At 45.3% G+C, this 26,588-nt stretch overlaps 1 protein-coding gene across 2 annotated transcripts; it reads right to left on the bottom strand.

Annotated features, from left to right (window-relative positions):
• Positions 1 to 16,358: 16,358 nt before the first annotated feature.
• Positions 16,359 to 26,438, bottom strand: ADPRM (ADP-ribose/CDP-alcohol diphosphatase, manganese dependent). 2 transcript variants are annotated; one of them, XM_065415767.1, is made up of 4 exons: positions 26,242 to 26,438; positions 24,052 to 24,706; positions 18,678 to 18,794; positions 16,359 to 17,289 (listed from the first exon to the last, which is right to left on the bottom strand). In XM_065415767.1, the coding sequence occupies exons 2-4, from the start codon at positions 24,680 to 24,682 to the stop codon at positions 16,994 to 16,996; spliced, it is 1,044 nt and encodes a 347-aa protein (XP_065271839.1). In that variant the 5' UTR covers positions 24,683 to 24,706; positions 26,242 to 26,438; the 3' UTR covers positions 16,359 to 16,993. The 2 variants fall into 2 exon arrangements, with proteins under 2 accessions (XP_065271839.1, XP_065271838.1); XM_065415766.1 differs by having other exon boundaries at positions 26,287 to 26,438.
• Positions 26,439 to 26,588: the final 150 nt, after the last annotated feature.

The raw sequence follows: 26,588 nt of genomic DNA, 5'->3' as shown, positions 1-26,588 counted from the left end.
CTTGTTTTCTGCTGCTGAAGGTTAACACCCCCCCCCCATCCAATTCTCTGGGATGAGTGCTTTATCCCTCCCCCCACCGCCTGGCTGGTATCAGGGAAGATCCCTGCAGGAACCAAACTAACACCCCCCCCCCCACCCGCCATGAATTCTCTGGGATGAGTGCTTTATCCCTCCCCCCACCGCGTGGCTGGTATCAGGGAAGATCCCTGCAGGAACCAAACTAACACCCCCCCCCCACCCGCCATGAATTCTCTGGGATGAGTGCTTTATCCCTCCCCCCACCGCGTGGCTGGTATCAGGGAAGATCCCTGCAGGAACCAAACTAACACCCCCCCCCCCACCCGCCATGAATTCTCTGGGATGAGTGCTTTATCCCTCCCCCCACCGCGTGGCTGGTATCAGGGAAGATCCCTGCAGGAACCAAACTAACACCCCCCCCCCCCACCCGCCATGAATTCTCTGGGATGAGTGCTTTATCCCTCCCCCCACCGCCTGGCTGGTATCAGGGAAGATCCCTGCTAGCAAAACGCGAAAAGCTCTGGGCCAATCCTCCCCCCCCCCTTGCACTTGGCTAAATGCAGGGAAGGATTTCTTTTCAGCCACAGGCAAACAGCCCAGTAGGAACGGCCACCTCAGTCCCCTTAATTAAATTCCCTTATTTCAACCAGGTTACCCTAAGCGATATCACTCTCCTGAGGATTACACAGCAAGATAAAGAACGGATGTTGCTTGAATGCCAGCAAACACCGGGACCATACGCTGCCAGGCTCTGTCAGGCAATGATACCAGATTACTTGCTACTAGCATGGCGTGGTCAAGTGTCCTACCATGGAGGACGGAATAAGGCTGCACTGCCCAGAAACCTTGTAGCAAGGCTTTTGGAGTACCTCCAGGAGAGCTTCATGGAGATGTCCCTGGAGGATTTCCGCTCCATCCCCAGACATGTTAACAGACTTTTCCAGTAGCTGTACTGGCTGCGAATGCATCCCAAGTGCTCAGGGCAAATTAATCATTAAAAATGCTTGCTTTTAAACCATGTTTTATATTTTAAAAGGTAAACTCACCTGAGGTCCCTTCCATGGGGTCATGGTCTTGGGTGCTGGCTTGGGAGGCTTGGGAGGGTACTTCAGTCAGGGTGAGAAACAGTTCCTGGCTGTTGGGGAGAACGGAGAGCTGGGTGCTCTCTGCCAGCTCGTCCTCCTCCTCCTCCTCCTCTTCCCCTTCCGCGGAATCATCAGGTGTCCCTGATGAGATTATCCCCAGCTCGGAATCCACAGTCAGAGGTGGGGTAGTGGTGGCGGCCCCCCCTAGAAATGCATTTAGCTCAGCGTAGAAGCGGCATGTCCGCGGCTCTGACCCGGAGCGACCGTTTGCCTCCTTTGCTTTTTGATAGGCTTGTCTGAGCTCCTTGACTTTCACGCGGCACTGATCTGTGTCCCTATTGTGGCCTCTCTCCATCATGCCCTTGGAAATTTTTTCATAAGTTTTGGCATTTCGTCTTTTCGAACGCAGTTCAGCTAGCACTGAATCCTCTCCCCATATAGAGATCAAATCCAGTACCTCCTGTACGGTCCATGCTGGTGCTCTTTTTCGATTATCAGCCTGCATGGTTACCTGTGCTGATGAGCTCTCTGTGGTCACCTGTGCTCTCCACGCTGTGCAAACAGGAAATGAAATTCAAATGTTCCCGGGGCTTTTCCTGTCCACCTGGCCAGTGCATGCGAGTTCAGATTGCTGGCCAGAGCGGTCACAATGGTGCACTGTGGGATAGCTCCTGGAGGCCAATAACATCGAATTGCGGCCACACTAACGCTAATTCGAATTGACAAATTCGATTTTGGCGCTACTCCGCTCGTCGGGGTGGAGTACAGAAATCGAATTAAAGGGCCCTTTAATTCGAATTAAATGGCTTCGTTGTGTGGACGGTTCCAGAGTTAATTCGAATTAAAGCCACTAAATCCGAATTAAAGGTGTAGTGTAGACCAGGCCCTAGTGTGGATGAGCAATTGTACAGCAGCATCTGCTAGGAACTCCTAGAAAGGACAGAAGCATTCAAATGAGATCCTCTCCTCCTCCCTCAGGGCCTTAAGGTGAGCAGCCATATTCTTATGGGCAGTGATATCAATGGCTGCTGGGAGATCTGAAACAACTAGCAGGGATAGCTGTTCTGTCTGTTTAGTCAATGAGAAGAGCTCAGTCTCCGTCATGCCTAGGCTGAAAGTGGACACGGAATTCAGAAGGTTTTTGGATAACTGCAGAGTTGCTTCTCAGCTGAATCAGAAATTTAGAAATCTTCTCCACAAAGTATTAAAGGTGTCAAGTGTGGCTGTTGTGGTCTTTATTACTGACTCGTGGGCCAGCTAAGACGTGGGACTATGGGAAGGATTGACAGGTACTATGGTCCAGTGGCGAGGACACCAGCCTAGGAGTCAGAGGCCTGCATTCTATTCCCAACTCCACCACTGACCTCCTGTGTGACCTTAACCAAGTCATTACACCAAGCTGTTCTTTGATTTCCCTTCCTACCCTTTGTCTGCTTTGTCTATTACGGAGGCACCAATTGCAGTTTCATAGTTAAGGTTAAGTTTGGCTTTGTTCTAAAAGCAGGGATTACCCTCAGTATGACAAATACAGTATGTCCTCTCCAAGCTTAATCATTTGCCATTTGAATATAGAATGAATTTTCTAAGCATTTACAAGTAATTATGTTAGAGTTAAAATTAAATGGGTATTTTTAGAAATTTAGCATCTTATGTCAAGACTTCCCCCCCCCCCCATTGATGTTATTAATGGAATAACACAGACTCCTTGTGCATGAGATTTTAGGGAGGCTGACTACATTTGGAGAAATATTTTAAGGGTATTGGTCACTTTTGCTGTTCTTCATAATTAAAAGTTCAGCAGCACTGATAAATGTTCTACAGCAAATTCCATGAAGTCCTAATGTCTTTTAAAATGGTTGCATTCTCACATTGTTTTCAATGGGACTGAGGCCAGAAGCTGCCCTCAGGAAATATGGCACTGCCACTGCTCCTCACAGCCTCCCAAAAGGCTGCATACCATCTTCCCTGAGCTCTGTTTTGATTCATTCTCACTGGGAACAAGGGGAGGCAGTTGTCATTTTGAAAGAGGGCATCCTAACTGAGGGCAATGTTTGCCCTTCGTCCTACTGAGAATAACAGGAGATGATGGCTATTTTGAAAAAAGGGCAACTTTGTGAGTTTCTCTGAAGGAGAAGACTTCAAGTCTCACTCTCTACTGACAAACTTTCAGCCGTGAAAAATAATGGCAAACAGTGATCATTAATCTAAAATATTTTGTTTGAGGGGCAGTCTCTTCTCTTCCCTGCAACTCACTTTGCTGTTTGCTGTGCATCTGCGCCCCTCCTTTAATTTTGGAGTTGTCTGCAAATTTGAGCATAGCTTAATTTTCAGTAAATAGGCACTCAGCAAAGGAGGAAACAAGTCAGTTGTGCAGACGTTGGGGGGGGGTTAAAATAAAAATATATATATAAATATATAATAATATAGATACTTTTTAGTTGGTCATGAAGCCCTAAGAGGGTCCTGGTTTTGGCTACACTTAGCATGAAGAGTCACTGGCTGAAGACTGACATTTTGTCCCAGCTCTGGTACAGCTCCCCCTGCTGGATGCTCACTAGGCTGCTGTTTTGGTCCTAATAGGGAACCATGTGCTCTTAAGATTCCCTTAGTCTGGGAAGGATCCAGCAAGGTTTGTCTCTGAGTCTTTGGCCCCTTTAGATAAGTGGACCTGGTGGTCTAGCTGACCCAGCCCCACATCCTGGCTGGTTCTGACCCCACAAGACACACTGATAACCTCAGCAAACCTTTTCCCAGTGCTCCAACCTTGTGGGCAGTCTGGTTTACTGTGTCTCTTTCCAGGGCTATGTGATAATTGATGTGCATAACACACAGGCTTTGCAAAGGTTTAACACAATTACTCTTTAGATACCCCAAGAAATGTACAGATTTAGACAAAAACAATAAAACACTTCTATGCCCTTGTCATCATGGAGTCACAGGGTCTGGTCTGTGTCCCAGCCTGTAACAGGTCTCCTGGGAGTGACTCCTTCAGTGGGCTGGGCCCTAAGGGTGCATGCGGTCCACAGGCTTTGTGGGTTTCAAGACTGGGCTGTTGGCACCAGCAATCCCTGTCTCTCCATGGCTCTCTGCAGCAAATCCAGCCCAGTCAGACTGTCATAACTATAAAGGGAAGGGTAACAGCTCTCCTGTGTACAGTACTATAAAATCCCTCCTGGCCAGAGACTCCAAAATCCTTTTACCTGTAAAGGGTTAAGAAGCTCGGGTAACCTGGCTGACACCTGACCCAAAGGACCAATAAGGGGACAAGATACTTTCAAATCTTGGGGGGGGGAAAGGCTTTTGTTTGTGCTCTTTGTTTAAGGGGTTGTTCGCTCTTGGGACTGAGAGGGACCAGACATCAATCCAGGTTCTCCCCATCTTTCTAAACAAGTCTCTCATATTTCAAACTTGTAAGTAAAAAGCCAGGCAAGGCGTCTTAGTTTTACTTTGTTTTCTTAACTTGTAAATGTACCTTTTACTAGAGTGTTTATCTTTGTTTGCTATACTTTGAACCTGGGCTAGAGGGGGGTCCTCTGAGCTCTTTAAGTTTAATTACCCTGTAAAGTTATTTTCCATACTGATTTTACAGAGATGATTTTTACCTTTTTCTTTAATTAAAAGCCTTCTTTTTAAGAACCTGATTGATTTTTCCTTGTTTTTAGATCCAAGGGAGTTGGATCTGTATTCACCAGGAGTTGGTGAAAGGAAGGAGGGGGGAAGGGTCAATTTCTCCTTGTTTTTAGATCCAAGGGGTTTGGATCTGTATTCACCAGGGAATTGGTGAAAGGTTTCTCAAAGCTTCCCAGGGAAGGGAATGGTGGCAGCGGACCAGAACTAAGCTGGTAGTTAAGCTTAGAAGTCCTCATGCAGGCCCCCACACTTGTACCCTAAAGTTCAAAGTGGGGATACAGCCTTGACACAGACTCATGTGGGAGACTTGTACTGTCCCTTTCATGGTGCAGGGCTCTCAGTGAGTATTACAGCAACACAGGCAGCCTTTGCAAAACAAGGTACTATTTATTAGTCACCTGGCAACAGAATCTGAAAATCCTTAAGTCAGCACAGAGAAATGCAGGTTAAAGCATAGTCCATGCTAATTACCCCAGAGCTCAGCCAAGCTGTTGTGAACTCATGTTCAAGCTCTCATGCACTTTCTCTCACCTTCATAGTTCCCAGGTGTCTATCCCTTCCTCCAGAAACCAATGCTTTATCCCCCCACCTTCCAGTCCTTTGATCTCAAGCTGGGATCTTTGCTCAGTTCCCCTGCTGAGAGGCAGGGAAATCCATCTCCCTCTGGGGTGTTGGTTGCTAGGTGTCAATGTGCTGGGGATTGGGTTTGGCCTGGGCTTCTCAGATTTTCCACTGCCATGGAGTTGGTCTTGGCCAGTCCTTTTTAGTGATCCATTCAGGCTCAGACAACTGTGATATCCCTCTAATGGTGCTTCCATGTGCATAGAGAATTGTCAAGGTTTAACGACCCTCCATTGTTAGTCTGCGTCACTCCTCCTTGGAATTTCAGTCCAAGGTGGAGGTAAAAGGTCAGCAGAGAAGGCAGAGGAGCCTCACAATCAAAATGGCATTTATTGATTGATAATCTATATGGAGAGTTTATAATATCAAATGGGAATTCATAAATTGTACAAAGACAGAATCCACTAATTGCCACATCTTCATTGAAAAAGGAGCTCTGCATAGCTCAGTGGGTATATCTGTGCTGCAGTTAGATACCTGCAGCTGGCCTATGTCAGCTGACTTGAGCTCTGGCTGTTTAATTGCAGTGTAGACGGTTGGGTGTGGGCTGAAGCCTGGGCTCCAGGACCCTGGGAGGGGGAGGGTTCTAGGCAGGGCCAGCTCCAGGCACCAGCTAAAGAAGCAGGTGCTTGGGGTGGCCAATACCAAGGGGCGGCAATCCAGCCGCTATTGGGGCGGCACGTCTGCGTTTTTGGCGGCAATTCGGCAGCGGGTCCCTCGGTCCCTTTCCGAGCGAAGGACCTGCTGCCAAATTGCCGCCAAAGAGTGGAGCGGCGCAATCGCGCTGCCGTGGCTTTTTTTTTTTTTTGCCACTTGGGGCGGCAGAAAACCTGGAGCCGGCCTTGGTTCTAGGGATCAGGTTCCAGCCCAAGCCTGAACTTCTACACCACAATTAAACAGCCCATAAGCCCACAGGGGTCAGCCGTGGGTTTTTAAGTGCAGTATAGACATACCCAGTGTAAGAACCACTGGCTTAGCTCAGAATTTTGTTAAGGCTTGTAAACGTGCTTATTGACCAACTTCTGATCTTGCATACGCCAGTGTAAATCTGGAATAAATGCAGCAAGAGCCAGATTTATTTCAGTTTTACACCAAGATAAGAATCGGATGAGAATCTGACCCATTTTCCTCTTCCCCAGTAGTATTGAGGAAACTCTAATGGGACTCTGACATGTGCAGTAACATGCATCCTGCACCAAGGGGGATGGGTTTGTAGTCTCTCCACTTTCTCTGGCACCTGCCAAGATTTCCATTATCTCACAGTGGCACAAGTATAGCAGGCTCCCTTACAGAGTCAGAGATCTTTCCGTGCAGGAGCAGTGGAAGCTCCCTAAAAGTGGGGAGGGCACACTGGTGCCCGAACTGTGGCCCTGCCCCGCCCCTTCCCCTCTGAGGACTTGCCCCTGCTTGCTCCTCTCCCTCCCCACATTGCTTGCCCTTACAGCCAGTAAAGAGGGAGAGTGTAGCCCTCCCACTTTTAAAAGTGATGGGGCCATGGCCCTCTAGCCCCCTCTGTTCTGGCATGCCTGTTTCAGTGCCCATGTCCACAAAGACAAAAATGTTCAAAACAAGGTGCCTAACATTAACTACTTAAATCCATAAGAATGGCCATGCTGGGTCAGAGCAGGGGTCCATCTAACCCAGTATCTTGTCTTCTGACAGTGGCTAGTGCCAGATGCTTCAGAGGGAATGAACAGAACAGGATCCACCCCGTTTCCAATCCCAGCTTCTGGCAGGTAGAGTTTTAGGGACACCCAGAGCATGGGGTTGTATACCTGACCATCTTGTCTAATAGTCATTGATGGACCTGTCCTCCAGGAACGTATCTAATTCTTTTTTAATCCAGTTATACTTTTGGCCTTCACAACTTCCCCTGGCAACAAGTTCCACAGTTTGACTGTGCATTATGTGAAGATGTACTTAGGTTTGTTTTAAACCTGCTGCCTAACAATTTCATTGGGTGACCCTTAGTTCTTGTATTATCTCTATTCACTTTCTCCACACCATTCATGATTTTATAGATCTCTAGCATATTCTCCCTTAGTTGTTTCTTTCCTAAACTGAACAGTCCCAGTCTTTTAATCTCTCCTTGTATGGAAAATGTTCCATACTCCCGATCATTTTTGTTGCCCTTCTCTGTACCTTTTCTAATTCTATATATATATATATATATATATATATATATATATATATATATATATATATATATATATATATATATATATATAAAATAATTTTTTTTTTTTTTGAGATAGAGCGACCAGAACTGCATGCGGTATTCAAGGTGTGGGCATACCATGAATTTAGACTGGCATTATGATATTTTGTCTTATTACACTGCTCTACAGCCAAAATGCTTCTGAAATAAATGTAGTCAAACTTTACTAATTCTGGGTCACTGAGAACGAAAATGATGCTTAAAATTGTTGATTGGCTCTAGTTTTCAAGATATGCTATTGGGTCAGTATATACGACCCTTGACTTGGGAATGGCGGAGGATAAGTGAGTTATAAAGGGAAGGGATCTCAATTTAAACCAGAAATGACTAAAATACATCTTTGACTGGATCTATGAATAAATCTATGACTGGGTTTGGACAGTACTTGCTTTTTAGGCAAAACAATGAATGATGCAATCTGAAGCTGGTATTGCGTCATCCATGATATGGATTGCATCATGTTATTCCTAGAAGTCATGGATGATGCAATCATAACGAAGCTTACATCACTCTGCTGAACAAATTGCCCTATATCAGCTCTAGAAATCATACAGTGTCGTGCTCTCTTATTTGTCAGTGTTTGATTTTGCAAAGGGACACATTTCTGTTTAGCCAAAGTGAGCAGAGATGCCTCGTACTTGTGTGAACAGTGCAGATAACTTCTGCTATGTTTGTGGTGAAGTGACTTTTGCATCACAAAAGCGCAGTATAACCACTATGGTTAAGAAAGCCTATCACCTTTATTTTGGCTGCAAAATTGGAGATCAGGACAAGAGGTGGGCCCCAAACATATGCTGCAACACTTGTGCAACAAATCTTCGCCAGTGGTTGAACAGGAAAAGGAAATCTATGCCTTTTGCAGTGCCAATGATTTGGAGAGAGCCAACAGATCATACCAGCAATTGTTACTTCTGCATGGTGCCTCCAGTTGGGAAAGGTGTGTCAAAGAAGAAAAAGTGGACTGTGCATTATCCAAACATTCCATCAGCTATACGCCCAGTACCCCAGGGAGAAGGACTGCTGGTTCCTGATGCACCAGAATCATTCTCACTTGAGTCAGAAGAGGAAGAGGATGAAACTTCTGGTCCTGAACCATCAATGTCACAGGACCCACATTTTCTCCCATCCTCCTCCTCTGAACCACACCTCATAACACAAGGTGAACTGAATGACCTTGTCAGGGATTTGGAACTACCCAAGAGTAAGGCAGAGCTGTTGGGCTCCAGACTACAGCAGTGGAATCTCCTGGCAGGTGATGTTAGAGTTTCCATGTTCCGTGACCGTCAAAAGGATCTTGTCCCATTCTTCTTCATGGAAGGTGATCTTGTAGCCTGCAACAACATCGATGGTGTGATGGCAGCCCTCAACATCGTTCACCATCCAGATGAGTGGAGACTGTTCATTGATTCATCGAAGACGAGTCTTAAAGCTGTTTTACTGCATAATGGCAATGTTTTGCCATCAATTCCAGTTGGTCATGCAGTCCATATGAAGGAAACCTATGACAACATGAAACAACTTTTGAGGTGCATAAACTATGACCAACATCAGTGGCAGCTTTGTGGCGATTTGAAGGTTGTTGCTCTCTTGCTTGGTCTGCAGACTGGATACACAAAGTACTGCTGTTTTCTCTGCGAATGGGATAGTCGTGCAAGAGATTCCCACTACATCAAGAAAGATTGGCCACTCCAACAGTCATTGGAGCCTGGGAGGAAAAGTGTTCAGCATCCACCACTTGTAAGATTTTGTTACCACCCTTACACATCAAGCTGGGTCTGATGAAGAACTTTGTCAAGGCCATTGACAAAACACAAGCAGCTTTCAAGTACCTCCGTGGAAAATTTCCAAGGTTAAGTGAAGCTAAGATAAAGGAAGGTGTCTTTGTTGGTCCTCAGATTCGTGAACTTCTTCGAGATGATGCATTTGACCATGCACTGCGTGGCAAGGAAAAGACGGCATGGAAAGCCTTCCAGTTAGTGGCAATACATTTTCTCGGAAACAACAAGGCAGACAACTACAGGTTGTTGGTGGAAAACCTCCTCAAGGCATACAAAAGCCTTGGTTGCAACATGTCACTAAAGATACATTTTTTGCACTCTCATCTAGATTTTTTTCCACTGAACTGCGGAGCAGTGAGTGACGAGCACGGCGAGCGATTTCACCAGGACATTGCAACAATGGAGAAACGCTATCAGGGCAAATGGAGCCCATCAATGCTTGCAGACTATTGCTGGACAGTGACAAGAGATGCTCCATTTAATGAATACAAGAGACAAGCCAAGAAGCGCCGAGTAGACACTGAATAGGACTAAACTATGTACATAAGTTTTTTGCCTTTTGTTTCATAATAAATTTTATTTATATAACCCTTTTGCTGATTTTTAAAGTGTTACATAAACAGGACAGGTGAAATATTATCATGTAAAGCAACCATAAACACATGAAAAGACCTAGGTTTACAATTTATGATTAAAACTCTACTATCTACACAATATACATAGACATAAAATGTAAAAACTTAAATATCTTAGAAACAGTAGCCAATCAGTTGTTTTAATTGTCATATTTGAATTCAGCACATCAAAATATATAATAAATAGCACATTTTATCTCTGAAGCAGACGACTTCTCAAAAATTGTAGACCAGTGTTATCTCTCTCTTTCCTAATGGTTCCTAACATTGTTAGCTTTCTGGACTGCCACTGCAAATTGAGCAGATGTGCTCAGAGAACAGTCCACGATGAATGCAAAATCTTTTTTAAGTGGTAACAGCTAATTTAGACCCCAACATTTTGTATGTATAGTTGGGATTATGTTTTCCAATGTGCACTACTTTGCATTTATCAACATTGAATTTCATCTGCCATTTTGTTGCCCAGTAACCAGGTTCTGAGATCCCCTTTTAACTCTTTGCAGTCTGCTGTGGATTTAACTGTTTTGAGTAATTTAGTATTATCTGCAAACTTTTCCACCTCACTGTTTACTCCCTTTTCCAGATCATTGATGAATATATTGAACAGAACAGGTCCCAAAAGAGCAGGGGACCCCACTATTTACCTCCCTCCATTGTGAAAACTGACCATTTATTCCTACCTGTTGATTCCTATCTTTTAAACCAGTTACTGATCCATGAGAGGACCTTCCCTCTTATCCCATAACTGCTTACTTTGCTTAAAAGCCTTTGGTGTGGGACCTTGTAAGCTTTCTGTTAGGGCACCCCCTGTGGCAGCATTGGGGGATCGGTACACCTGCCAGTTGAAGTGGTGGGCAGCCTGGCTTGCAGTCACACAATTGACAGTTCAACCTGCTGGGTGCAGGTTCAGCATGTTAACAGGTAGTCTATATCTCAGGCCTGCTAAGGTGAGGGCTGAGTAAACAAACAGGCAGCATTTTCGGCCTTCCGGCCAAAAGGTTAGCATGCACCCAGCCCCACATGCAGGGCCAGGGTAGGGGGACCCAGGCCCATCCTGCTCCACTGAGTCCCTGCCCAGGGTCCTAGAAGTGATGGGTAATCCTACACGGAGTCAGTGGGGAAACATGCTGTAGTAGGAACAGGGCCTGAAACATGAGCCCATGTATCAGAGGCCTGGTATGAGGCCTGCGCTAAAGTAGTCAAAACCTTGCTGATATAAAGGAAAGTTAAGTTGTGAGCAAGAGGAAGGCCCTGCTCAGAGAATTTAGCCAGCATACGGCTGATATTGCAAAAACATATTCTTAAGAGGTGCTAGGCACAAAACACTCACACAAGCACATTCCAGAAGGGTGGTACCAGAACACCCTGATAAACATTCCCCAAAGATAACAGGAACGTGCTGACCCATCTTAAGGATAAGGTCAGGATGACAGCATGAAGAATAGAGCTGTTTTGATCAAACCTACAGGTCCAAAGCAATGGGTGGCACCCTAATACAACAGATACGTCAAGGGTGATACGTAACTTGTTTGTATCAGTATATAAAGATGTATCTCAGAGGGAGCGTCTTTGTCCAGCTGAGGGGGCAGTGGAAAGTCCCGCCACTGACAGCTGCATCATTGTCATGGGCATACGTGTTAGTGTACCTGTAACCACTGAGCAGGGGCATTAGCACTGTGCTTTGTCGGTAATAAAACTGGCCAGGCGCCTTCGCTATTAAACCAAGTCTGGTGGTCTTATTGGGTAGTTTGATCGGAGCCTGCTGCATGGGCTATCTAGCCAGAGTCAGTGCAGCATGCAGAGAGAGCACACGCACGCAGCCGAACATCTGACGAGACATGCGACTGTTGCCTCACGTCTCAGCAGTACAACCAGACCAACTTCTTGTTTCCTTGGGCTATTTCCTGCTGGCGCTGCTCCATCACCACTTTGACTTGGCTCTCAGACTTGTGGTCAGGTAGCCCTTCCTCCTCTCTCCTGGGGCAGTGGTTTGTCTTTTCTCTCTGCTACCGGTCACAGGCTCAACTGAGGGCTCAACTCCCTGGGAGGGACGTCTGCCTCCTTCTCTGGTCCAGCCCCAACTGAGCTACAGGACCCTGCTCCTATACTTCCAGCCGTGCCCCTGCATTTCCTGTGAACGAGGTGGGGTTAGCTGTACCCACCGGGGGAATTAACCCCCTCTGTACTGGAGGGAGGCCACTCTGCCTCACTATAGACCTTGTCAAAGGCTTTCTGAAAGTACAAGTACGCTACATGAATGGGATCACCCTTTCCTCATGCTCTTTATATACTCAAATAATGCTAATAGATTGGTGAGGCACAATTTCCCTTTACAAAAACCCATATTGACTCTTCTCTAATATAGTTTGTTCATTTATGTGTCTGATAATTCTGTTCTTTACTATAATTTCAACAAATTTGCCTGGCATTGAAGTTAGGTTTACCAGCCTGTAATTGCCAGGATCACCTCTGAAGCATTTCTTAAAAATTGACATTACATTAACTTTCCTCCAGTTATCTGGTAGAGAGGCTAATTTAAGCGATAGGTTATATTACCACACTTATAGAATTTTAGAAATGTAGGGCTTGACGGGACATTGAGAGATCTAGTCCAACCCCCTGCACTGAGGCAGGACCAAGTCTACCTAGACCATTTTTGACAGATGTTTATCTAACCTGTTCTTAAAAGCCTCTAATGAGGAGGATTTCACAACCTCCCTTGGAAATCTATTCCACTGCTTAACTATCCTTATAGTTAGAAAGTTTCCCCCCAAATATCTTACCTAGATCAATCAGATTCAGGAGAACAATTTATAACATCACCTTTATAAGAGCCCTTAACGTATGCCAACATATGATATGCCAACAGAATGTGTCAGAATTTTAATTATCTTTACAGTCCATGTAAAATTAAATTTACGCTAAACAAAAAAAAAGCGAAATAATTCCATTAATTAGGCTCTAAGTGGCACATAACACATACATGGCTATTTTTTTTCTCTAAAAGAAGACGGGGGTGAAGAAAGACTAGGCTCTGACTTCTTACTGGTACTGTATGGTTTGCTGAAGATATTCTCTCAATATGTCATCACAGAATGATACATGCTGGGATTTCAGCAAAGTGTCAAAACTTTAAAAAAAAGCTAGGTTAAAACTATTACTGTGCTACTACTTTAGTCTGGGCAAGGTGGAGATCACTAGAGGGGGAGACAAGACAGCCCCCATTCCCAAAGGAGTATTCCATCCACAGCTGGCTCAGAGAGAAAAGGACTAGATGATGATGGGCAATCACTCTTTACCGAGTATGATCATCTTCCATGGGAGTTATGGGTCCTCAGGTGGCTAATAAGGCCAATCTTCGAACCACAAGTTCTATTACAATGAGGGCAGATGTTTTCAGGCTCAGCAGGAGGCTGTTGACCATGACTGGAAACCAGTCTCCTTCCTCCTGTGCCTCTTGTCCTCTTCAGCTTGTCGGTGAGCAAGTTCAAAATGCAGGGGACCACCATCTAGGACTTCACTCCATTTTAAGCGATCCTGGGCAAGTGTCTCCCAAGTGTCAATGTCAATATTACACCTTTTTAGGTTGTCCTTCAGCAAGAACCAGATATACTACGGCTAGACTAGTGGTTGCCAAACTTTTTATTAAGTCGACCCACCAATTCCATTTTGTCTTTTTTTTTTTTAATGACCCACCATTACACATATGTCCTCTCTGCCCCAGCCCTGCAACCTAATCCAGGCACAATGCAGAGGGAAGGCCTGAGGAGGGGGTTGGAAAGTGACCCTGCTCCTCATTCACTTCACTGTGGCAGCTCCTGTCCTGTGGGACTGGCTTCCCACTCCAGGTGTTATGGGAGGCTCCCCCTCCGCCAGTTGGGCCAAATTTGAGTGGCATTGCAACGTGGAGCATGGGGTCACAGCATCAATCAAGAGTGGCCAGGCCAAATTTAAGTGATGCTAAGCCCCTGGTCACATCACCAGAGCAGGGAGCTGGGCTTAGTCCTGTAGAACAGGATCTGTTGCTGCAGGGTGGGCTTGCTCTCCAGTCCTCCCTCTGCCCCATACCTCCCACCCACAGTGGGCCAGGAATAGCGTATGTTTGCCCAGGCCAGGGCCCAGTGATGGGTTAATCCAGCTCTGGATGCGGCAATCCATCTAGAATCTTCCCGTGACCCACTGGTGGGTCAAGACCTACTATTTGGGAAATACTGCACTAGACCACTGGTCATCCCCTTCTTTAGTTGTGTCTTCTCCCACCTGTTCATCCAGTAATCTTCACCCTCTTCTTTCCACCTTCAGTTTCCCTTCACCACTGCAGACAATAGAATTGTACTATTCCTGTACATACCACTTTCACAACACAGCAAATAGAAGCAAAGTAAAAAACTCATAAGATCTGCATGACCTTTCATCAGTTTCTGATCAGTGATAGCATGAGAGTGAAAGTGGTATATGAAGAAAGCACAGTCATGAGCATATGGTGAAAGATTCTCTTGTTCAACACTTTTTATAATTGGTATGGGTAGAAATAGATGGCACAGAAGCAGGCTCTGAAGGCATAGGATACATGTGATCTTGCATCAAATTTAGTCAGGGTGGGTGGGGACAGAATAAAGATACAGTGCACCAGAGAAGCCAATTGCTAGAAGCATTCTGCATCACAGACAAAATAAATCAAAGTAATAGCTTATTTTACTTAGCAGCATCAAGCAGTACTCTTAATAGTGGCTTTTATAACAAAAGAAAAAGGGTGCTTTTGACCACTATTTATTTTTCATCAGGCTTTAACTCAAACTAAACAAAACATTAACTTAATATTTTCACCCATACCAGCTATCAAAAGTAATTTAAGCTCTCCATTAGTCTTGATCTACCACAACCACTGGTTTAAAATACCGTCCTACTTTACTTCTCAAATGCTCTGTTCATATCACAGGACTTCAAGCAAAAAGCCTTCTAGAAGAAAGTGCCATCAGCATGCTAAACACCACCTGCCTAATGGGATGGTGGGATGAACAGCTTCAAAGTACAAGCATAACTTTGATTTTTGTTTTGAAAGTCCTCCACTCCAATATATTTAGCCTATTGTACTGACTTTTTGAAAATATGCTCATGGACTATATGAATTTATTTTTTTAAATAATTAAGCATATGAATGATGCACAAACCCTCCTAACTACAGAATTATTCAATAAAACTGTGTTCATACTCTAAGCAGATATTGGTTCTCTGATATTTTAATTAACACATTTCCAAGACAATCCACCAACACTGTCAGAAACTAACAATAGACTGTCCAAACCCTGATTAGGACTTTTGGACACAACTGTAATTTAAGCCAGCAGCTCTCCACCTTTCCAGACTGCTATACCCCTTTCAGAAGTCTGATTTGTCTTGCATACCCCCAGGTTTCACCCCACTCAAAAACTACCTTCCCCGTAGCAGTTCTGCAATTTCATATTTGAGTTCCTTCAGAACTCTTGGGTGAATATCATGACCCTGGTAATTTATTATGGTTTAATTTAATTTGTTCCAAAACCTTCCCTACTGACACCTCAATGTGGGATTTGTCACCCAAAAAGAATGGCTCATGTGGGAATCTCCCTCACTTCCTCTGCAGTGAAGACTGATACAAAGAATTAATTTAGATTCTTCTCAATGGCCTTCTCTTACTTGAGTGCTCCTTTAGCACCATGATTGTCCAGTGGCCCCACTGATTGTTTGGCAGGCTTCCTGCATCTGATGTACTGCCTTTGCTAGAAGGTCTTCAAATTCTTTTTTGGGCTGCCTAATTACACTTACACTAGACTTGCCAGAGTTTATGCTCCTTTCTATTTTCCTCAGTAGGATTTCACTTCCAATTTTTAAAGGATGTCTTATTGCCTGTAACTGCCTCTTTTACGTTGCTGTTGAGCTATGGTGGCATATCTTACTGTTTTATTTTTTTATTTTGGGGTATACCTTTAGTTTGACCCTCTATTATAGTTATTTTAAATAGTGTCAAGGTGTCTTGCAGGCATTTCACTGTTGTGACTATTCCTTTTAATTTCTGTTTATCTAGATTTCTCATTTCTGTGTAGTTCCCCTTTTTGAAGTTAGATGCTACTGTGGTGGGTTTCTTTTGTATATTCCCCCTACAAGGATGTTATATTTAATTACATTATGGCCGCTATTACTCAGCGGTTCAGTTATATATATAGACCCTGTGCTCCACTTAGGACTTAATCAAGACTTGCCTCTCCCCTTGTGGGTTACAGGACTAGCAGATCCAAGAAGTAGTCATTAATGGCATCTAGACATTTTATTTCTGCATCCTCTCCTGAGGTGACATATATCCAGTCAATACAGGGATAATCTCCCTGAGCATTTCATCTATAAAATCATAAATCCCCTCCCTAGACAAAAAAACAAAAACATTCAAAGGAATCTGGTTTTTAGAGGTGCAGAGTATCTACAACTTCTGCTGATTTCAGAAAGCAAACTACTGGCAGGCTGAAGAATATCATCAATGTTAGTGTTTGAAAAGAAGCTGAATCACACCTGATAGGGATAAGATTTCCATTTCATAACACAGTGTGACTAATAAAGATGCACTAATAACTCCTTGCTACTGTTATCACATACCTTTTAATGTTGCTTGTGCCTTTTGTGCCACAATAAATAACAAATTGTTCACTTTTAACTCTTTCAAGCAGAAGTTGTCCAAATCAAGTTGCATTTATTTCAGATTGTGTTGAGTTGTTGGCTGTCCCTCCTGTGCCCTATAGCAGGAAGCTAGACCTTGTTTCTTGCTTCTTGAAGAAGTAAAGCTTCTAAGATACCAGCTCTGAGAGGAGAAGGTGGGCAGCACTGAGGCTCTATTTATCAGGCTTGAAGCTGTAAGCATCATCGTGCAGATTTTCTATAAACAGAAACACCATGGCTGCAATGGTCAGCTGTTATTTATTAAACTAACTAATTTCTGGAGCATTGTCTGGATCATGCACAATTGTATTTACAACTATCCTAATGTTTTGTGTAATACATTACTTTGTCTGGAATTCTACCTCTTCCCTTTAATACCAGTTTATCATCATAGACATATATCGTTCCAAAGGCATGGCTCTCTGGTGGAGTTTCAACAATCCCTTCCAAAGTAATATGGTGGACTCCATGAGAATCTAAATAATAACCACCATCATGGAGGTGCCCTGCGAGAAAGCACACCACACACTGATGAGAATGGATGACAGAAAGGGCATCTTTATAATTCCAAGCAAGGCAAACACTCTCTGAAGAACCTGGATGAACCGGAATGTGACCTGCAGTTGGAAAAAAACAAGAATAATGGTAAGAGACATCATTGGTAACAACCACAGTTAAGAGTGTTTTATATCATCTCCCCATCTGGAAATTGCTTATAGATGCTGGAATCTTAGAGGCTTGGGGTGCAGTGAAACCCACAGAACTTTTCTTTAAGTTTGAGGTTTTGCACACAGGTTGTCCAGTCATATGGAATAATGAGAACGCTCTCTATCTCTCAGGTATTTCGAAGGTATCTAGGTACTGAATCCCAGCTGAGTTATGCTCACAAGACCACTGCCTTGGGTCATCAAATCTAAAACTGTGCACTGAGGCTATGTCTATACTACAAATTACTTTAGTATAATTTACATCGCTGAGGGTTGTGAATAATCCAAACCTCTGAGCGACGTAAGTTATACCGACCTAAGCACCAGTGTAGACAGCACTATGTCGGTGGGAGAGCTTCTCACGCCAACACAGCGACCACCTCTCGGAGGCAGGAGTTATTAAGCTGTAGAGCCTCTTCACTGCTGTAAATGATGCAGTGTAGACATAGCCTGAACATCATAATGCCAGCCTCTTGAGGTGCCTACAGCACTCACTGCTGGAAAAACAGTCTGATTTACACTTCTGTTCACAAAGCTCATGTAGTGTAAAATGTTCTCATCACTCTTTACCAGATGTAAAATGGTTACTAGCTTCAGGGTGGGGCATGCCCTTGCTCCAGTTATGAAGCGTTCTCAGTGAGCGTACCTGTTTTTGCTGGGCAGCCAGCTCAGTTGCCATGCCCTTGCTCTGGCTGGGCAGCTGGCTTGGCATACAGCCCAGCTGCATGGCTCTGTGGAGGTGTCAACTAAAGCCCAGGGAGAGGAGAGGAAGAGAGCTCCCACTGTGGCTACTGCTGTTCCATGGTCCACAGCAGCTCAGATGTTTTGGTACACAGTGCCTTTCACTGCCCTGGGCACTTGGCTCCAAGAACAAAATCCCTGCCACTTGGATCAAGGAGTTCCAGGATCTAGACACCCTCTAATGCAAAATCTTTCCCTTGCCCAAGTCTCTGATAGTTCCTTCCCCCAAATGCCAGCACCATTGCTCCCCTAACACAGCAACTTCCAATACCTTGCAGCAGCCTACTGCCCCCCACCTAGGACCCCCTCAAATCTGCAACCCCGTTTCTTGCTCCTGTCTACCACAGTCTCCTCCTCCTGTTGTGGAAAAAATGTATGTGTGAGGGGGAAACTGAATGATTCTAGAATATAAGATATTGGTAGGAAAGCCTATGAGTGGGAAAAATTGGAGTACCCCACTGGAGTACGTGCAGCATCCTATCAGTTTATCACTGGGGTTTATTCCTTCACAGATGTCTCAATTCACATGCATTCACACATAAAAAAAGCCGACTTACCCACAACCACGACTTTCTCTTGATTAGTGTCAGAGAATGTAAGAACCTCATTGAACCAATCCAGCTGTGTTTGGCTAAATCCTCCATTGAACTCTACAAATTGTGGTTCAGCAAGTCCTGTAATGAAGAAAGAAGGTCAAGCTCACACACACCCAAATAGCTGCTTCCCTACCAGCTTTGGTTTTCTATGTACATCTGTGCAGCGTCCTTTCCCTTGACAGGCTCTTATGTATCTTGTGCCTCCAAAAATTCACAGTCTTCATGAGTAAATGGGGGAAAGTGATTTACTAGTAATTTTGCTTTGACAATGCCACGCATGCAGGATTCCCACTCTTGCATCACTGCAGCCTAGCAGAACACAGTCCAGAACTTCATGAGTGGCTTTCTGAGCTGGCAGTTGGACACGAGTCCCTTGCTTGTGTTGAATTCCAACTGCCACAGCTTCGTCTAGTAGGGCTGCCAACTTTCTACTCGCACAAAACTGAACACCCTTGCCCCGCCCCCGCTCACTCCATTCCCCCACCCTCATTCACTCGCTCATTTTCACCAGGCTGGCTCAGGGGATTAGGATGTGGGAGGGGGGGAGGACTCCGGCTGGGGGTGCGGACTCTGGGGTGAGGCCAGAAATGAGGAATTCAGGGAGCGGGAGGGGGCTCCAGGCTGAGGCAGTGGGTTGGGATGCAGGAGGAGGTGAGGAGTCCAGCTGGGGGTGCGGGCTCCGGGATGGGGCCAGGAATGAGGGGTTTGGGGTGAAGGAGGGGGCTCTGGGCTGGGAGGTGGAGCCGAAGGGTTCAGAGTATGGGAGGGGGCTCCGGGCTGAGGCAGGGGGTCGGGGTGTGGGAGGGGGTATGGGACCTGGGCTGTGGGTGTGGGTTCCAGGGTGGGGTCAGAAATGAGGTGCAGAAGGGGGATCAGGGCTGGGGCAGGGGGTGAAGGGTGTAGGCTCCAGGCAGTGCTTACCCCAGGCAGCTCCCTGAAGCAGCGGCATGTTCCCCCTCTGGCTCTTATGCGGAGGTGCGGCCAGGTGGCTCCGCAGGCTGCCCCATCTGCAGGCGCCACCCCCACAACTCCCATTGGCCGTAGTTCCAATGGGAGCTGTGGAGCCAGTGCTTGGGGCAGGTGCAGCGCTGGAGCCCCCTGTCTGCTCTACACCTAGGAGCCAAAGGGGGGACATGCTGATGTTTCCAGGAGCCGTGCGGAACCACAGCAGGTGGGGAGCCCGCCTTAGCCCCGCTGCACTGCTGACTGGACTTTTAGCAGCCCGGTCAGTGGCCTGGTCTCTTTTCGACCAGGCGTTCTGGTTGAAAACTGTATGCCTGGCAACCATATCATCTAGTACCCTCTACAAGAGAGAAGCAAGGGCTCCTCTAAAATTAAAACTAAACAAAAGCATGTGTGTGAATTTTTCAAAAGATAATGGCCATTTTCTGGACCGAAATGACAGCAACACACCCTTTTAGAAAAGACTTGCAAACCCAGGGGAGGTAAGGGTGAATCTGGTGAGATATATTGAAAGAAGCAGAATTATAGAAGTAATTTGCCCATCTTTAAAGATGCATTACACACAGGATTCCCACTCTTGAACAGTAAAAAGCTCAAGGATGTCTCATGCTAAACTGATAAATGTACTGCAAGTAACAGTAAGAATGGTGGGAGGTTACAGCAAAGAAAAATAAGGCCCAATCAGGAAAGAAACATTACAAAGACAGAGCATACTCCATAGCTGACCTGTACGCTCTGAAGTGCTAAGAGTGATCCATATTCACTTTCAAAGCTAAAGTTAAGTTGTGACAAAGTGAGACTTTTCTGAAATATTTTTATGAACCCTATATGTGCCTCAGTTTCCCCTACAGTTTGCATGGCTACCCAGTAGGGGGAAAAGGACTAAGTTTGCTCTCAGAGTAGGTTAAGAGACATAGGTGTGTGTATGTTGCCTACCTGTCTGAGCCTGAATGGGCCATTTAAAAAGGACTGGCTGAAGCAGACCCCATATCAATGGAAAATCCAAGACGACAATGGAAAACCCAATCTCCAGGATACTGGCACCTAGCAACCAATGACTCAGAGGGAGATGGATTTTCCCATCTCTCAGCTGGAAAGCTGCTCAGCTGAGCAAAGATCACAGCTCGAGAACAAAGGACTGGAGGGATGTGGAATAAACGGTTACTTTCTGGAAGAAGTCTGTACTCTCTCATGTGGGAACTGATTAAAGAGGTCAGACTGAGGCTTGGTCTACACTACACAGGTAGATTGATGTAAGCTGCCTTGTGTCGGCCTAGCTATGGAAGCGTCTTCATGTAAACGTGATTCCCGCTGATATAATGCCTCTCTATACCGATTTAATAACATCAGCTCCCCGAGCAATGTAGTCGCGGTCGGTGTAATTAGGTTGACAAAATGTCAGTGTAGACACTGCATTGTTTACATCAACTGTTACTAGCTTTCAGGCCGTATCTCAAAATGCCCCCCACTGATAATACAATCAATACAAGCACTCCTGGTGAGAACACACACCTCTGACGTGTGCACACACATAAGCGATTTAATAACTGCAGTGACTGTCTGCCAACGTAAGTTAGGTTGACATAATTTTGTAGTGTAGACATGGCCTGAGAGGGAGAGACAAAGCCTGAACATGGGGTTCACAACAGCTTGGCTGCGCTCTGGGGTAACCAGAACGGGCTATGCCTTAACTTTCATTTCTCTACGTTGACCTAAGGACTTTTAGATTCTGTAGCCAGGTGACTAATAAATTGTGTTGAAATGAGTGCCTGTGTCACTGTAAACTCACTGAGAGCCCTGTGTTCTGAAGGGGACAGTACAAGCCTCCCGCAGGATCTGGTTTGGTTGGATTTGCTGCAGGGACCCATGTAGAGAGACAGGGTTAGCTGGTGCTGAAGGCCCATCCTAGGAGGGCACAGACCTGCCCCTGTGGACTGTTGGTCCTTGGGGCCCGGCCCACTAAAGGAGTCACTCCAGGAGACTGGTTGCAGGCTGAGGCAATAAAAGCTCAATAAATGTATGTAAAAACAATTATGCAACTGTCTGTAAACTGAAAACACACAAGGCTTGTACCAAGATTTTTGCTGCAGGATAGTCAGGCAGTATCAGTTGAAAGAGTACCTCTATGACCTTCAAACATTTCCGAGTCTAGAAAGAAATGAGACAGTCTAAGGACAACTGTCAGTTCCAAATCAACATCTAGGTCAGTGGTTCTCCAGGTGAAAAAAGCAACAAAATAGTCACTGATAAAAAGTTCTGCCTCTATCATTCATCATAGAAATTCTAGTCCTTGGAGAGTTATTTGAATGAAATAGCTTATTCAGATGGCATTGAACATACACTGCCCAGTCAAAGTTTGCTCTGGAAACTGTATTGGTGACCCAAAGACAATGACTCCTAAACACAGGGGTGAGTACAATGGCATATGTCACATTGGACTCTTGCCCCAAAGTTTTCCTGACAGAAAAAAGGTAATGATGTCTTAACATACTCAGGAGTGCCTTCGTAAGGATGGCTAATGGACCCAGATCAAGGAGAAAGAAACCACCCATCTGAGAGCTTCCACATATGCATGTGCTGGGCTCCTGTATTCCTTGCTGGATCAAGCCATACAGTGTTGTATGGAATTCTGTTAGACTGTTCATTAAATTGCACTTCTGCCCTTGCCTCTGCTGTGAAGTTCCAAAACCTTTACAATGCTGAAAGATGTGGATTTGGGTTCATTATGAACTAAAAACCCCACCAGGGTCCCAGAGCATTGAGGGCATGCAGCTGAAAAGTAGTTCAGTTGCTTGTCCACTCCCATAGGTCAGCTTAATTACAGTGTTCATGGGTGTGAATTTTTCAACTCCCTGAGTAATGTAGATGCTGTTTAAGTTGGCACTTCAGAGAAATGTCCCTGTTCCAGGGCCGAGTGGATGAGCCCACTTCAAATAAGATGAATTTCCTTGGAGGTGCTGGAGCTGACATCAGTGAGCTAGATCTTTGGGAAAAGTGCAATGGTCCCAGAATATCAGTGGTCTACAGCAGGGGTCATCAACCTTTCAGAAGTGGTGTGCCGAGTCTTCATTTATTCACTCTAATTTAAGATTTCGCATGCCAGTAATACATTTTAACATTTTTAGAGGGTCTCTTTCTATAAGTCTATAATATATAACTAAACTATTGTTGTATGTAAAGTAAATACGGTTTTTAAAATGTTTAAGAAGCTTCATTTAAAATTAAATTAAAATGCAGAGCCCTCCGGACCGGTGGCCAGGACCCAGGCACTGAGAGTGCCACTGGTTGCCTACCCCTGGTCTACAGTGCTAAGGCATCTGGTGTTGGAAAAAGGTGTTTGTCCCTGAGTGCCTAAAGAAAAACTTCACCCAGGGTACAGTTGCCCCAAAATCTGGCATGTAGGAAGCCTCAGAACAGGCAACATAGAGCTGCTGAGTTCTAGCTGGCAGATAGCTCCTGAGCTCTGTCTGGCTTAGGTCCTGTAAGCAGGACCATCTACGCTATTCCCCACCAAAAAGTTCCCTGGAACAGACTGGCCTAGTGTTGAAGAAGCAGGGCTAACTACTTTAAAAGGTACAAAGGGGCACCAAACCCCTGTATCCACAAAGCCCAGCCCTGACCTGCCAAATTCACCAGTGAACTGTGCTCCCAAGGCACTGTTTGAATGTAGATTTGTAAACCATACAATTCTATATTATTTCATTCTGCCTTGGAAGACAGCAACTCTAAAGTATAGAAATGGGGTTATTCCAAGAAACATGTTAGGCTTGCAGCCTCTGCATTGGCCTAGACAAAGTCTCACAGTGTAACCAAAACAAGACATTGATGTTGAGCAGAATAGCTCCGCCCCCACATTAGTCATCAGTTGGTTTGTCAAGGCATGCCTCCAAAGCCCCTCCATGGACATGTGCTTTAGTATTGATAAGCCCCACAGAAGACAGAGATCAGAAGAAGATATGTGGAAGTGTCTAAAATAAGACTTAGGAAGCACCAGAACAGCACTGGGGAAAAAAAAAATCTGGCGTGCAGCTTATGTGTGGCACTCTTTTTCTGACTCTGTTCAATAAGAACCCAGCTGAGAAAGTTGGCATAAAACTTAAAGAAGGGACTTGTGCATAATGGCCAGCACCTCACAGGACAAATCTAAGAGCCAAGAAAGTTCTGACTTTTCTTGCACTAAGAAGTTGACGCCCAAGAGTGGGAATTCTGTGTGTATATTATGCAAAAAGGATCAAAGTCAACGAAGCTCACACTGATTTACCACCTAGTAACATATCTTACATTAATTATAAGTCTTTCTACTATGAAGAGGAATATTATTTGAAGCAGAATTTTGGGAATGCATGATAACCTCTCTCAGGCAGTGCAATACCTGTGGGACTATTCAGATTCTCATTTGGGTTTTTCTCCTTCAGCAGCTTCAAAGAATCCTGATATTTTTGGGTGGATTTATCCCTCCCAAGGATACTTAAATCATAAGCATCAAGTAAAATGAACCGAAATTTTGGAACTGGGCTAAAATGATAAGCATAGTAATGTTCTTCAGCAGTGGCTCCAGGAGAGTCCTGGCCACTGGCAGCAGAGCCAAGGAAGATCTGGTCTTCTAAAGACTTGCTGTTAAGTTCAGATTGTGTTAAATAGTCTCTAGTAAAGTTGTACAATTCATGATTTCCCCATGTGTGATGGATTGGGATTCTAAGCTTTTTAAACTTGTTCATAACTCTTCTCAGAGCACTTTCTGATGTTTTATGTTGGGCATTAAAACCATCAATAATATCCCCAAGCTGCAGCACAAACTCAAGTTGACTGTCTTCCTTATTCCACTCATCAACTGCGCTCTGGAGAAGGTGAAGGCTGTGTCTGTAGTATCTCCTCCGGGACCCCCAGAAGTTATAACCATCCTCTAGATCAGCATACTGAATATCTGCTATGACTCCAAAGGAAAAGCACAGCTCAGAGTTCCCTGTCAAGGATCCAGGTCTCCAGGTAGGAGTTTCATCCATAACTGTCAACCAGGCTCCCAAAATCTAATGCAGGAAAAAAAGAGAGAAGAAAGACTCAGTTCAAACAAAGCTGGGTGCTTTAAAAAAAAAAAAAAAAAAAAAAAAAATCAGCTGCAACACCCAGAAGAAACAGAGAAATCTCTCCAAATTCATTTTTATACAGCTAGAGACCTGCAGAACTCTTTGGCATGAGTTGTCACTTCAGAAAAAAGCAGAAGCACTAGGAGCCTGCCACTCTTGAAAAAGGCAAAGGGGGCAGGGGGTTGCACGTTTGTACAGTAATAGTCATGTAATATTCCTTCACTATGTGACATTCCCAGATTAAAAACTATGTTAAACTAGAGTTTGAGTTGAGAGTACATATCAGTAATTTAAGGGTAAAAACATTGTAAGGATGATGTAATTATCCCCAAAATAAGCACTACCAACCCAAGAAATTCAGAGTTAAGGTTGAGCTTAAAAAATAAACCCTGCTTATTAAGAGTGTGGTCCTGGATTAGTTTAAACTGATTTTAAAAGACGATTAGTCCTCATGGCTGACGAGAAAAGCTTGAAGCTGGAAATCCCAAAGGCTCGAAAACCAGAAGGCAAAAAGAATCCAACTTTTATTTTTAAAAATATCATGATTTTTAAGCCAATTTCATGATTTTCTGAGGGCCAATTCATCATTTTTGAACACACAAGTTTCCCAGTACTGTGCTCAGACCTTCTATAAACCAGGGCTGCAGCAGTTGAAGCTGGGCATCCAGAAAGGTGCATCATGCAGCCTGAGACCAGCCGTGGAGGGTTTAGTTTGACTGGTTGAGCGGGGTTCTGGCAGAGGCAGTTCTGCCAGTTCTCCAGGACAGTTCTGGAACCACAGTTCCAGCCTCATCCTCCACAGGCTGTGCATCGGCTTGGTGCCAGGTATTGCATGGGGCAGGGACAGTCTCTAGGAAAGAGCATGGCCTGATGGGAGGTGTGGGTGGTCATCTGGTCTGGCCCAAAAAGGAAAGTCTGGGGTTGTCACGGTAACACAAGTCACCATGTTATGATGTCACTTCCACAATCTCTGGCATGATATCATCATACCCATCGTAATGTGGAACAGCGACATCACCCTTCAACTGATATTGTTTCTGGTTCTAACCCATTTCCTGAGGAGAAAAGTTTTGCCAGGTGCATGGTTTTCAACTGGAAAGTCCGGCCAAAAAGGGAACCTGACAGCGTCCAGTCAGATGTACTGACTGGACACCAAAAGTCCAGTTACTGCAGGGAGAGGGGAGGTGCCCGGTCATTCACCCCAGCACTTCCCAGCTGGGGCCACCTCCTACCTGCGGGCAGCTCCTTGTCAGACTGCAGCAGCTCCCCTTCCAGCCCCAGAGCGGAGGGAGCACAGCTGCGGCATGGAGGGAGGTAGAGACAATCCGGTGCGTGAGGGGGGCCTTAGGGGAAGAGGCAGGACGGGGCGGGACCTCAGGGGGCAGGTTACGAGCAATTAGAGAGGTGACAACCCTAGCCCGGACCTCATTCCTACTTTGGATATCCCCCACCACCGAGCAAGTCCGCAAACTACGAACCTGGCTCCATCCACGCTTGGTCGGAGTCTAGGGTTGATAACCCACCATGATTGTCCTGGAGTCGCCAGGAACTAAAGATTAATCTGTAATTGAAGGTTGTCATGTGATGAAAGCTCCAGGAATTGGCAACCCTACAGCCGGTCACCGCTCCCACCTGACGCCCCACGGCTGGGCTGCTGCTTGTGCGCCCGCTAACAGAAACTGAAGGACGCCGGAAGCTACGCGAGGAGCGGCGTTAGTTGACGTAACCCCGAAAGTTGCGCGGGGGGGGGGTTAGTTAGCGGTGACGCCGGAAGCTGCGGGGGAAGCGGCGTTAATTGCGGTAACGCCGGAAGCTGAGGGGGGGC

This window comes from Emys orbicularis, chromosome 13 (genome assembly GCF_028017835.1).
Source record: "Emys orbicularis isolate rEmyOrb1 chromosome 13, rEmyOrb1.hap1, whole genome shotgun sequence".
NCBI classification, from domain to species: Eukaryota; Metazoa; Chordata; order Testudines; family Emydidae; genus Emys; species Emys orbicularis.
Note: the sequence above shows the minus strand (reverse complement) of the source record. Positions and strands in the feature narration are given on the sequence as shown.

Excerpts from the sequence above, each read along its gene's own strand:
- ADPRM (XM_065415766.1), bottom strand. Across the intron at positions 18,795-24,051 it reads GAATCTGAATAGTCCCACAG|GACTTGCTGAACCACAATTT; the intron begins GTATTGCACTGC and ends TCTTCATTACAG. Across the intron at positions 17,290-18,677 it reads AGAGAAAGTCGTGGTTGTGG|GTCACATTCCGGTTCATCCA; the intron begins GTAAGTCGGCTT and ends TTCCAACTGCAG.